Source organism: Callorhinus ursinus, unplaced genomic scaffold, assembly GCF_003265705.2.
Source record: "Callorhinus ursinus isolate GAN/ISIS: 27379988/994484 unplaced genomic scaffold, GSC_fseal_2.0 scaffold2, whole genome shotgun sequence".
Classification (NCBI taxonomy): domain Eukaryota; kingdom Metazoa; phylum Chordata; class Mammalia; order Carnivora; family Otariidae; genus Callorhinus; species Callorhinus ursinus.
The window spans coordinates 32,136,981-32,149,337 of record NW_027397064.1 but is presented as its reverse complement, the minus strand read 5'-3'; the positions used below and the strand labels follow the sequence as shown (position 1 = coordinate 32,149,337).

At 39.1% G+C, this 12,357-nt stretch overlaps 1 protein-coding gene across 19 annotated transcripts in view; it reads right to left on the bottom strand.

Moving 5' to 3' along the window:
* C2CD6 (C2 calcium dependent domain containing 6) overlaps positions 1-7,444 on the bottom strand; it is a 146,015-nt gene extending 138,571 nt beyond the window's left edge. For all 19 annotated transcript variants that reach the window (XR_012374626.1, XR_012374631.1, XR_012374628.1 and 16 more), the window contains exon 1: positions 7,177-7,444. Coding sequence is in view for 11 of the 19 variants with exons in the window: in XM_073880073.1 (XP_073736174.1) it covers positions 7,177-7,410 (234 nt within the window). In the remaining 8 variants the exon portion in view is untranslated. The remainder of the gene's footprint in view (positions 1-7,176) is intronic.
* Positions 7,445-12,357: the final 4,913 nt, after the last annotated feature.

Genomic DNA, 12,357 nt, shown 5'->3' with positions numbered 1-12,357 from the left:
TTGTGTCAATTGGCCATTTAAGTTTAATAGTAAAAGACTGGTTAATGATAACAATGCATCATAAAACCTTCAGAAGGAAAGGAGAATGTTTTGTGGACCATGTTTGTGTGTGTGTGTGTGTGTGTGTGTGTGTGTGTGTGTGTGTGTGTGTGTGGCAGTTTTAAGTTATTAGTTTTTAAAATCAGTACTTTTTAATGGAAACAACTTGACCAAAAATCTGTCACAGAATTTTGAGACCCATTAAAACAAAAGTTTAATGAGAAAAAAAAAAAGAAAGTCCAAAAATAAACTCATGATTATATGGTCAATTAATCTTTGACAAAGGAGGCAAGAATATGCAATGGGAAAATGTCAGTCTCTACAACAAATGGTTGGGAAACTGGACAGCTGCATGCAAAAGAATGAAACTGGACCATTTTCTTATACCATATATAAAAGTAAACTCAAAATGGGTTAAAGACCTAAATGTGAGACTTGAAACCATAAAAATTCTAGACGAGAGCAAAGACAGTGTTTTCTCTGACATCAGCTGTAGCAATATTTTTCTAAATGTGTCTCCTAAGGCAAAGGAAACAAAACCAAAAATCAACTATTGAGACTACATCAAAATAAAAAGCTTCTGCACAGCAAAGGAAACCATCAACAAAACTAAAAGACAATCTATGAGATGGGAGAAGATATTCGCAAATAACATATCTGATAAAGAGTATCTGGGGCGCCTGGGTGGCTCAGTCGTTAAGCGTCTGCCTTTCGCTCAGGTCATGATCCCAGGGTCCTGGGATCGAGCCCCACGTCGGGCTCCCTGCTCTGCGGGAGGCCTGCTTCTCCCTCTCCCACTCCCCCTGCTTGTGTTCCCTCTTTCGCTGTAGTCTCTGTCAAATAAATAAAATCTTTAAAAAAAAAATAGTAACCAAAATAAAGAACTCATACAACTCACCAACAAAGAAAACAAGCAATCCAATTAAAAAATGGGCAGAGGGCCTGATTAGCATTTCTCCAAAGAAGACACACAGATGGGCAAGAGACACATGAAAAGATGCTCAACATCACCCGTCATCAGGGAAATGCAAAACAAAACCACAATGGGATATCACCCTACATCTATCAGAATATCTAAAATCAAAAACACAAGAAACAAGTGTTGGTGAGGATGTGGAGAAAAAGGAACCCTCATGTATTGTTGGTGGGAATGAAAACTGGTACAGCCACTGTGGAAAACAGTATGGAGGTTCCTCCAAAAAATTAAAAATAGAACTACCTGATGATCAAGCAATCACACTACTGGGTATTTACCCAAAGAAAATAAAAACACTAATTGAAAAGATATATGCACCCCTATGTTTATTGCAGCATTATTTACAATAGTCAAGATATCGAAGCAACCCAAGTGTCCATCCACAGATGAATGGATAAAGAAGATGTGGTATATACATACAATGGAATATTACACCACCATAAAAAAGATGAAATTGTGTCATTTGAGACAACATGGATGGACCTAGAAGGTATAACGCTAAGTGAAATAAGTCAGTCAGAGAAAGACAAATGCCATATGATTCCACTCATAAGTGAAATCTAATAAAATGAATAAACAAACAAAAAGTAAAATCAGACTTATAAATACAGAGAACAAACTGATGGTTGCCAGAGAGAGGTTGGGGTGAAGGGAGAGGTAGATATAGGCTTCCAGTTATGAAATGAATAACTCATGGGAATTAAAGGCACAGCCTAAGGAATACAATCAATGATACTGTAGTAACACTGTATCAGGATAGATGGCAACTACACTTGTGGTTAACACAGCACAATGTATAAACTTGCCACATCACTAAGTTGTACAACCGAAACTAATGTAACACTGTGTGTCAGCTATACTCAAAGAAAACCATCTTTAACAGAATCATAACTAAAAAAAAAAAAGCCCACACAAGTAAGAAATAACAAGATGGAAATAGCCAATGAAACACAGAAGACTTTGAAAAATCATAGAAGACCTTTGCAGACCTGCAAATATATTTAAAATCTAAGTGAAATGAATAATTTCCTAAGGAAATAAAACTTAACAAAATTTACCTCATTAGTGGTAAACAGCTTAAACAGACCAATTTCCATAAAAGAAATAGAGAAAATTAGCAAGGAACTGCCACTACAAAAAAAGCGCCAGGCCCAGGAGGTGTTACAGGGAATTCTATCAAATCTTCAAAGAACAGATATCCCATGGCACCATAAACTGTCCCATTGAATATTAAAGAAAACTTTACTATTTCTGTGAAAGCAAGCATAACACTGATACCTAAACTGATAAAGAAAATTATAGACAAATATCACTTATATTGATACAAAAATACCAAATAAAATAATAAACAGAATCAAGCACTACATTAAGAAAATAATATGCAATAACCAAGTGGAATTAATTCCAGGAATGCAAATTGGTTTAATGTTAAGAAAATCATTAATATACCATACATCACAGATCTAGAGAGAAAAATTATATGATTATCTCCATACATGTTTATATGGCCTCTGACAAAATTCAATATCCTTTCCCGATTAAAACACTCTCAAAAGTAGGAATTAAGCCAGTCTTGAAGCCAGTATTTCATTTGCTGGGGAAATACAAAAAGCACTTTACTAAGATCAGGAACAAAGCAAGGTTGCCTACTATCACCATCACTCTTCAACATCTTACTGGTGTCATGAGCCAAAGCAATTAGATAAATCAACTAAAGGCAAGAGAATTGGGGGAAAAAACATAAAATAGCTCTATTTGAAGATGATCTGATTGTATCTAAAACTCTAGAGAATTAATAGCAACACTAGCTCAAATGTTTAAAAATTCAATAAGGAAGCAGGTTATGAAATTAACATACAGAAACCAACAGCCTTAATATACACAAAAATTAAGTAAGGATATAGCGTAGAAAAAGCCCCACCTTAGGAATAATCTTAACAAGAATTATGTAAAACTCCTAAAAGGAAACCATTAAAACCCTTCTGAAAGACACAAAAGTAGATCTGAATAAATGGAAAGATATCTCTTGTTCTTAGATAGGGCAAGTCAACATCATAAAGATGTCAGTTACCTAACTTATTAATTTAATGCAATCCTTATAGAAGAATACAAGCTTCTTTACTGAGATAAACAAGTTAATAATAGTGTTTTTTTAGAAGTGAAAATAGCCCGGATATCACTAGAAAAGGAAAATTACAAAGCAGGGAACCAGTCTTACCTGACATTAAAACATAGTATAAATCTTTAAAATAAAATAGAATGGTCCTGGTATATGAATTGATAAACAGACCAGTGGAATAGAAAGTCCAAAAAAAAAATCAAATAAATACGGTCACTTAGTATAAAGGTGACATCTTAAATTACTGGGGCAAAGACTGATTTTTTTCCTTAATAAATGGTTTAGAGACATCTACTTTGAGAAAGAAAAAAATTAAATCCATACCTCATACATGCAATCCAAAGAAATCAGGCATTTAAATGTAAATGATTAAATAAGAGATTAAGTGTAAAAATGATACAAGTACTAAAAGGTAACAGGTAAATTCATTTATGACCTGGGTGTATGTACACAGTTTTTAACTAATTTAACACAATTCAGCTGCAATAAAAGACTGATAAATTTGACCTCATAAGATTAAGAACCCTTTTACATAGCAAAAAGTACCATCAACAGTCAAAATAACAGTTGAATCGTGAGAAAATATCTGTAACACATATCACAGATGGAGATCTAATATCCCTAATAAAGAACTTTTGAAAAGGGGGGGGGGGGAGAACAAAATTCTCTTAAGAAAATAATGTGAACAGAAAATTCACACACACACAAAAAAAAATTTAAGGGATCTTAAACACACAAAAAGATATGCTATGGCCCCATTTAACACCACTCTGCCTCTTATTCACCATGTTCCGTGAATATTCCACACTATCCCTCTGCAAAAACTTCACGCTTATTTACTCCCTCTTGTGCTCTCTCCACCAACTCCGCTCTTTCAATGGCTAGCCTCTTCAGCTTTTCACTTAAAAGCCACATCCTCAGAGAGACCTTCTCTGATCCCCAGTCCAAATCATAATCTGTAACTGTCTCTCCAATTTGAAAGTTAGCTTCCTCCAGGAAGGTGCTTTGCCTGTGTGGTTCACCATTGCATCCCTCAGCGTCTAACACAAAACTTGGTACATATTTCAAAGCATAGGTGTAATAAAAGTAAAGTAATGAGAGGTTAGGAAGCAGCAAACTAGGTTTTAGGATTTTAGAGGTGAAATCCTCAGAGGGAAGACAAGGTCCAAGATGCAGAAAGGCAGTGAGCTGCTGAAAGGAATGGGCAAGGTTTAAAGAACTGACATTAAGGTGCTGGGTACATAATCCACATTTTTACTCAAGTCATAAGCTGCACTATCCCTCAATCTGAGCACTGTCTCTAGTTAATCCTTCCAATTCCCTTAGTACTTTACATTCAATACACCTTTTAATCTCACTGAGACCTCCAATTATCCCTCCTTTTTCTTTCACCCGGTTCATGAAACTCTTCTGGTTCCAGTTGCTTTCTTCTCCAACCTACACCCTCAATCTACAATCCCCACATCCATGCCTATCTTTTGCCACCTATCTACAGTAATTTGCAAACATGAATCTAAGAACTGCTGGGGTAGTTTAAGATTTGAGCATATTCCTGGGGCCCCAGCCTTCTTGATTCAGTAGGTCTAAGGTGGAGGCCCAAGAATCTAGATTTTTTTTTTAAAGATTTTATTTATTTATTTGACAGAGACACAGCGAGTGAGGAAACATAAGCAGGGGGAGTGGGAGAGGGAGAAGCAGCCTTCCTGCAGAGCAGGGAGCCCGATGCGGGGCTCGATCCCAGGACCCTGGGATCATGATGTGAGCCAAAGGCAGACACTTAACGACTGAGCCACCCAGGCACCCCAAGGATCTAGATTTTAATAAGCACTCCCAAAGATTTGGATACGGGTGATCCAAGGATAAAATAAACACTGGTCTGGAGGAAGAGATGCCCTTCTTCCTATCCAAAGAGGATACTGCTACTTGTGCTTTGGAGCCCATGCTTTTCCATCCCCTCAGAGATTTTACTGTCCTCATTGACTGCTAGGTCTTTAATCTCTCCTTAAACCTGAATAGTCAATTTTTTCAACAAAGCACATCTGATCCATGTCATCTCCCTGCTTAAAACCCACCAGCTTTTCCTATCTCCTGTAGCCATGGTTCTCAACTTTGAATATCCTTGAAGTCAAATGTATTCTAAGCATTATCTGCAAACTACTGTTTTCTAAAATGTATTCCAAAAGATGTGAAATACCTCAGTGATGTATTTGCTTCCAAGTTTTAAACAGAAGTTTTGTTTTGAACAGAAAATGCTAAACACATTTATATAGTATTACCCTATGATGATCTGCTTTCAAGAAATCATGTGCCATAAAATGCCAAGAAATCATAGAAAGACTACCTGTTGCCTAAATATACAATGTTCCATGTGTACTGATGCATAGGCAGATTTAATAAAGAGGGCCTTCCATTCTGTGTTCAATGGTCTACATTGTGTATCTTATAGCTATTATAATAATTTTAATAACATATACTTGTATTACTCTAAATTTGTTGTATAATGAACATCTCTAGCACATAAACTCATTCCTCTGCACCTGTGTCTGAAAAGAATTCCTCTATGAGGTCATTATAACTAAATCCAAGAGCACATTTCATTTCCTAAGCTTTTTGTTGTTCTGCCAAAATATTAAGATATTCTATGGTCAAATAGTTTGGGAAAGCAAACTTGGGTAAACACTGTACCTTGCATATAGGTGCACTACTCCTCTGAACATATGTAGATGCTGTTGTACCTATAAGCAAATTAAAAACACTGCTGCATGGTAGCTTTTTGTCATTATAGATTTTCCCAGTCAGTAGACAGTAAAGAGCCAGTTACTCTTTGGTGAGAAACTTTCCTTTTTCACAATAAAAACGAATCCTCATACTCAAAAAAATTGTGGAAATCACCGTTCCACAAAGTAAAGTCCATATTCCTTAAAACGATACACAACAAACACCTTCTATGGCCTAAACTTCCAAGCACATCCCTCTTACACAACCTTTGCAATTTTTCCTACTGTTATAGCTAAATCCTAAAATGCTCTCAATTTATCTTAACAATGAATCAAGAGTATTCGAAGTTTTTGGAATTAGGGTACTATAGAGATCAAGTAATTCAACTTCCTAACTCTACAGAGGACATCATCTTTTTGTATACCGTTTGCTCCTAATACTTTTATCTGTACTATTTTTTTTTTTAAGATTTTTATTTATTTGACAGAGAGAGACAGTGAGAGCAGGAACACAGAGGGAGTGGGAGAGGGAGAAGCAGGCTTCCCGCCGAGCAGGGAGCCCGATGCGGGACTCGATCCCAGGACCCTGGGATCATGACCTGAGCCTAAGGCAGACGCTCAACGACTGAGCCACCCAGGCGCCCTGTACTATTTTTTAATAACTTAAGACCAACGGAAAATGTGAAATTTCCTAATGATCTTCTAACACTTTGAAAAAGTGAGTTTCAATTTGATTTTCGCTTTCCATTTCCTCCATCCTCTGGTTATACCACTATATGGTAAACTCAAGCATTTCACACATTTCAAATAGAAATTAATCTTTCTAATTAATAACAGGAGGCCAATTCACTTTGCAGAAAAGACGCAGATTTGCTCCTGTAAGTTCATCTGTAAGAACCTCAGGAATTGAAAACAAAGGTAACTGAAGTTTCTGGAGTTTAGCCCTTTAACCATATAAATGAAAACCTAATGATGGTGAGGACAGCATCACTGACGTCAACGACGACAGCAGCTGACACTTATTGACTCTGTGCTTTGCAGTGGTAAACACTTTACATCATTAGCTCCCTCAGATCTTCAGACGACCCTATAAGTAACGTAGATTGTCATAATTATTATCTAAATTATTGTCTTAATCTAACAGGTTCTGACAAGTTAAATAATCTTCAAGGTCTCACAAGTAAGCGCTTCCTCAGTTATTAACACCTTCCAACTTAGGGCAGGTCTCTTTCCCTCCCATCTGCATGCACTGACCCCTCGGTCCTTCCCCAGCCCTCTAGGTGGTCAAGTAGGGGACAGACGCCTCCGGCCGGGCCCCCACTCACGTTCAGCAGCCGGTACCCAGCGCCCTCCTTGTTCTCATCCTTGGGCAGAATCATGGTCTTGTTATGGTCCTGGAAGTTAGGAGACGAAGAAAACTCTGATGCTTTGCTGTGCATGATTTCCAGGTTAGCATTCGGACTCTTCTGAAGTATAGGGGCTGTGTACAGGGAATGGACCTGCCCGCCGCGGTTATCAGCGGCGTTAGAACCCTTAAGCCACTTTGGGGGAAGCTCCATTCCTCCATCCTCTGCTGGAGGGGTCTGCGCTTAACTGCCGGCCTGCTACTGCGCAGGCGCAGTCCTCTAGTCACCTGGCCTGGGCTTTTCCCGCGCATGCGTACACACGTGTGACCCCCCCACACACACACACACCTTCACCTGCCAGAGCTGGTTTCGGGAGACTGTGAGCCTAATGAACCTGGAGGATCAGCTGCAAGCACTTGCCTAAGCCATTTCAGTCTCCCTTACAAGGGAGTCATAGCATGCTGGTGAACAAGGCTCCTCAGCACTGTGATTGAACACCTTAGTTCATTTTCTTGTCTGCCCCTTAAACCATCGTAAGCCTCTTTTCCCTAAACCAATTCCTTCTGGGAGATTTACAATATCAATAATCACTTCCTTATGCTATCCCCTGAGCTCCAGATATTATGTTTCCAACAGTCTACTTGGACATCTTTACTGTCCCATACACTCATAATACACATTAATAATCATCTTCCCTCCCAGACTTCTAGTATGTTCCAAACTCATTTAATATGGCAATATCATAGCCACAAAAGCTTAAAACTTCAGACATTTTTTTAAATTCTAACCCTAAATATTTGAACCCTATTCTTTCTTTTTATGGCACCTAATTTAAGACACTTCACATACACAACTGCAATGATTTAATCCTGGATCTCCCAGCCTGCTGTTATCCACCCTTTCCACTGCCCCAATATTAATACAGGTTACCTTTAAAAACAAACAAAACCAAAAAATAAAAATAGAAACAAAACTAGAAACTTTCAGAGCTTCTTTTTTAGCCATAAATTTGAATTCCTTAATTTGGAAATGAAGGGTATCCAAAATGCACTCTATCTCAGGATCATTATTTATTACTATTCTACTTGGGATCTATTTTTCTTTTATTCATGAGCCAGCTCAAACTTCAGCTTTCAGTTAAATCTTATAACCCCATATACATACTCTCAAAGCAGAATTAACTGTTGTCTCTAAGCTACAACCTGGCATATCACTATTAGTGGACTCATGCTATCAGAATTAGTTAATTTCAAAAGATAGTTATTTGGGGGCAGGAACCTGATCCTCAGCTTGTACCCCTCAGGGCTCATGGCACAAGAGCCCAAAACCCTCAATACATGTTTGTTGTCATCGGGGTCTGTGCTGTGTGGTGTTTACTGTGCCAAAGAGACATGCTGCCCACCAGCTCATGATGACTTCCTTAGGGCTCATGTGATGCAACATAGAAAATATCTAACCTAAATCTAGTCAAACTTCTAGACCTAACCTCCAGTGTACAGGAAATTCAGGAGATAGAGAACAAATTGAATGATGCTATTAGGAAAAAAATCAAACAAATACAAAATGTAGGTGGGACATTCGAAAACAAAATGGTTTGGATTCTTTAAAAAAAATGTGAAGAGGAAATATAGAAGGTTACAGCCACTTGGAAAACAGTTTGGCAATTTCTTAAAAAATTAAACATGTAACTACCATACAACCTAGCAATTGCACTCCTGGGCAGTATCCCAGAGAAATAAAAACACACAAGTCCCACAAAAACCTGCACACAAATGTTCTTAGCAGTTTTATTCATAACAGCCAAAAAATGGAATCAACTCAGATGTTTTCCAAGAGGGAAATGGTTAAACAAACTGCAGCAGGTATCTATCTCAGAGTACAACTGAGCAATGAAAAGAAATGAACACACAGCTTGGATGAATCTCCTGGGCAGAAGAAAGATAATTCCAAAAGATTACATTCTTGAGATGACAAAATTTCAGCAATAGAAGACAGCTTAGACAGCCAGAGATTGGAGTTAGAGGTGCAGAGATGGGGATGTGGGAGGGAGATATAAAAGGGCAACAGTGAGAGATTTCCGTGGTTTGGGGAACTGTTCAGTATCTTGACTAAGAAGGTAGATACACAAACCTACATGACTCGTAAAACTGTATAGAAATTAACACGCACACACACACACACACACCAGTGTAAGTAAAACTAGGGAAATTTGAATAAGATCAGTGGGTTTTATCAATGTCAATATTCCAGATATGATATTATACTACAGCTTTGTAAAATATTATTCAGAGACACTGGCAAGGTGTACAAAGGATTTCGTTGTATTATTTCTCAAATATGCATGAATCTACATTTATCTCAGGAAACTTTTCAGTTAAAAATGTCATGGGAGGAGAAAGAAGGTGAGAAGGCCACTTAAAATTAAGAGATAAGGGCGCCTGGGTGGCTCAGTTGGTTAAGTGACTGCCTTCGGCTCAGGTCATGATCCCAGAGTCCCGGGATCGAGTCCCATATCGGGCTCCCTGCTCAGTAAGGGAGACTGCTTCTCCCTCTGACCCTCCCCTCTCTCATTCTCTCTCTCTCAAATAAATAAATAAATCTTTAAAAAAATAAAATTAAATAAAATTAAGAGATAAAACAAGCAAATGAAATATGCAAACCTTGACTACTTCTTGAGAGACAACTGGGGAAATTTGAGGATAGACTATTTAATGATACTGTGCTATGTAAACAAATGTTCTTATTTTTGGAGCATGCATGTTTACATATTGTGACATGATGTTTCCCACTTACTTTCAAAAGATTTACCAAGAACAGGGGTGCCTGGGTGGCTCAGTCAGTTGAGTGTCCCACTCTTGATTTTGGCTCAGGGCATGATCTCGGGGTTGTGGGGTTGAGCCCCATGTCGGGCTCCACGCTGAGTGAAGGAGCCTGCTTGAGATTCTCCCTCTCTCTCCTTCTGCTCCCCACCTCTCCATCTCTCTCTCCCTCTCTTAAAAAAAAAAAAAGATGAAGCAAGAACAAAAGGGGGGTATAAGGAAAAACAAATGAGCAAACGTGGCAAAATTTTAACAATTATTAAATCTAGGTTAATCTACATTACAGTTGCTATAACACTAGTCTTTCAACATTTTTACTTTTGATAGTTTCCAAGGGAAAAGCCCTCAGAGCTCACTCATGCATATGGCCTTTACCTTGCCCCCATCTCCACCAGTAGAAATGCCATCCATCCTATAAAGGACATGCCCACACCCAACCCATACCCATACTTTCCTAGATTCTGTAACTCCTATGCCTATCTATTTTTCTGACTTGATTAGGAGCCTCTAGAAGGCAGGTAGTATATTTTATGCCTTTTCTCATTTTTTTTGTCCTCTCACAAACCTAGCAATTTGATTGAAATCAAATCATGTATCTTAATCCAAGCTTTACGTTTCATAATTGATTACAGATGGTGTATATAGGCCAGAGGTCCCACGTGTTGGTTAGTCTACTAGCTATATCACAATCACCTGGGACATCTTCTAAACAGCTGTTTTCAAGGTACCACCTCAGACCTATGGAATCTGAATCTCTGGGTAATGGGCCTAGGAGTTTCTATGTTTTCTTCTGCTTATGGGGAGTGGGGAGAGGTAGGTGTTAATTACTGAATAGTTTGCACCCCAAAAAACAACAAAAACCTCACTGGGGATCTTGCCTACTGACACCTCAGAAACTCCACTAAGCCACCCTACCCACACTTGATGGAGAGAGAAAGGTGAGAAAAAAGATGACTTTGAGCCACTTATGGAGACATAATTGGCAGTGAACTTCCTCAAAGTTTCTCGATCATCACGGCCAAAGCTTCTGATAACACTCATACAGGTCCACCAGCTGCTCAGGGAATAGGTACTCGCTGGGGTGATCGGGAGATTTGAAGTCCAGGTCGTACTTCCCAGACCTGAAGAATTTAAAGGTGATACGCCCATGCCAGGTACACTATTAATCAACACAGCCAGCATTCCCAGTTGCATTTCACAGCAGCTCCAGAGCTTAATTCTGTAGGATGTTAGGAGCAAAACTCCCTTCAACTTTGTATTAACTTTCTATTGCTGCCCTAACAAATTCCAACAAATTTAGCAGGTTAAACAACACACATTTGCTATCTTAGCATTCTGTCCATCAGAGTCTGACATGGGTCACCCTAAAATCAAGGGTCAGCAGGGCTGAATTCCTTTGTGGAGGTTCTAGGGGAAGATCTGTTTCTTTGCTCATCTGGGATGTTGGCAAAATTCAGTTCCTTAAAGATGTGGGACTGAGCCCACATCCATTTCCTTGCTGTCAGCCACGGACTGTTCTCAGCTTCTAGAGATCACCCATGCCCCTTGATTGTGGACCCCTTCTTCACCATTTTTACCACCTTATTGACTATCTTCCCTATGCTGTGCTCTCCATCCCCGTGACGTACTTATTTTGTAACTGGAAGCTTGTACCTCTTAATCCCCTTTATTTCATCCATCCGCCCACCCATCTCCCCCTCTGGAAACCAGCAGTTTGTCTCTATATTTATGAGTCAGGTTTTTTTTTTTTTTTTTAGTCTTCGTTGTTTCTTAAATTTCACATGAGTGAAATCATACAGTATTTGTCTTTCTCTGACTGATGTATCCCACTTAGCATTATACCCTCTAGGTCCATCCATATTGGTTTTTTTTTAAAGATTTTATTTATTTTATTTGAGAGAGAATGAGAGAGAGAGAGAGCATGAAGGGGGGGGGTCAGAGGGAGAAGCAGACTCCCTGCTGAGCAGGGAGCTGGATGTGGGACTCGATCACAGGACTCCAGGATCATGACCTGAGCCGAAGGCAGTCGCTTAACCAACTGAGCCACCCAGGCACCCGGTCCATCCATATTGTTGAAAATGTCAAGATTTCATGATTTTTTAAAAAATGGCTGAGTGGGGGCGCCTGGGTGGCTCAGTTGTTAGGCATCTGCCTTCGGCTCAGGTCATGATCCCAGGGTCCTGGGATAGAGCCCCACGTCGCGCTCCCTGCTCGGCGGGAAGCCTGCTTCTCCCTCTCCCACTCCCCCTGCTTGTGTTCCCTCTCTCGCTGTCTCTCTCTGTCAAATAAATATATAAAATCTTAAAAAAAAATGGCTGAGTACTATTCCAATGTATATAGC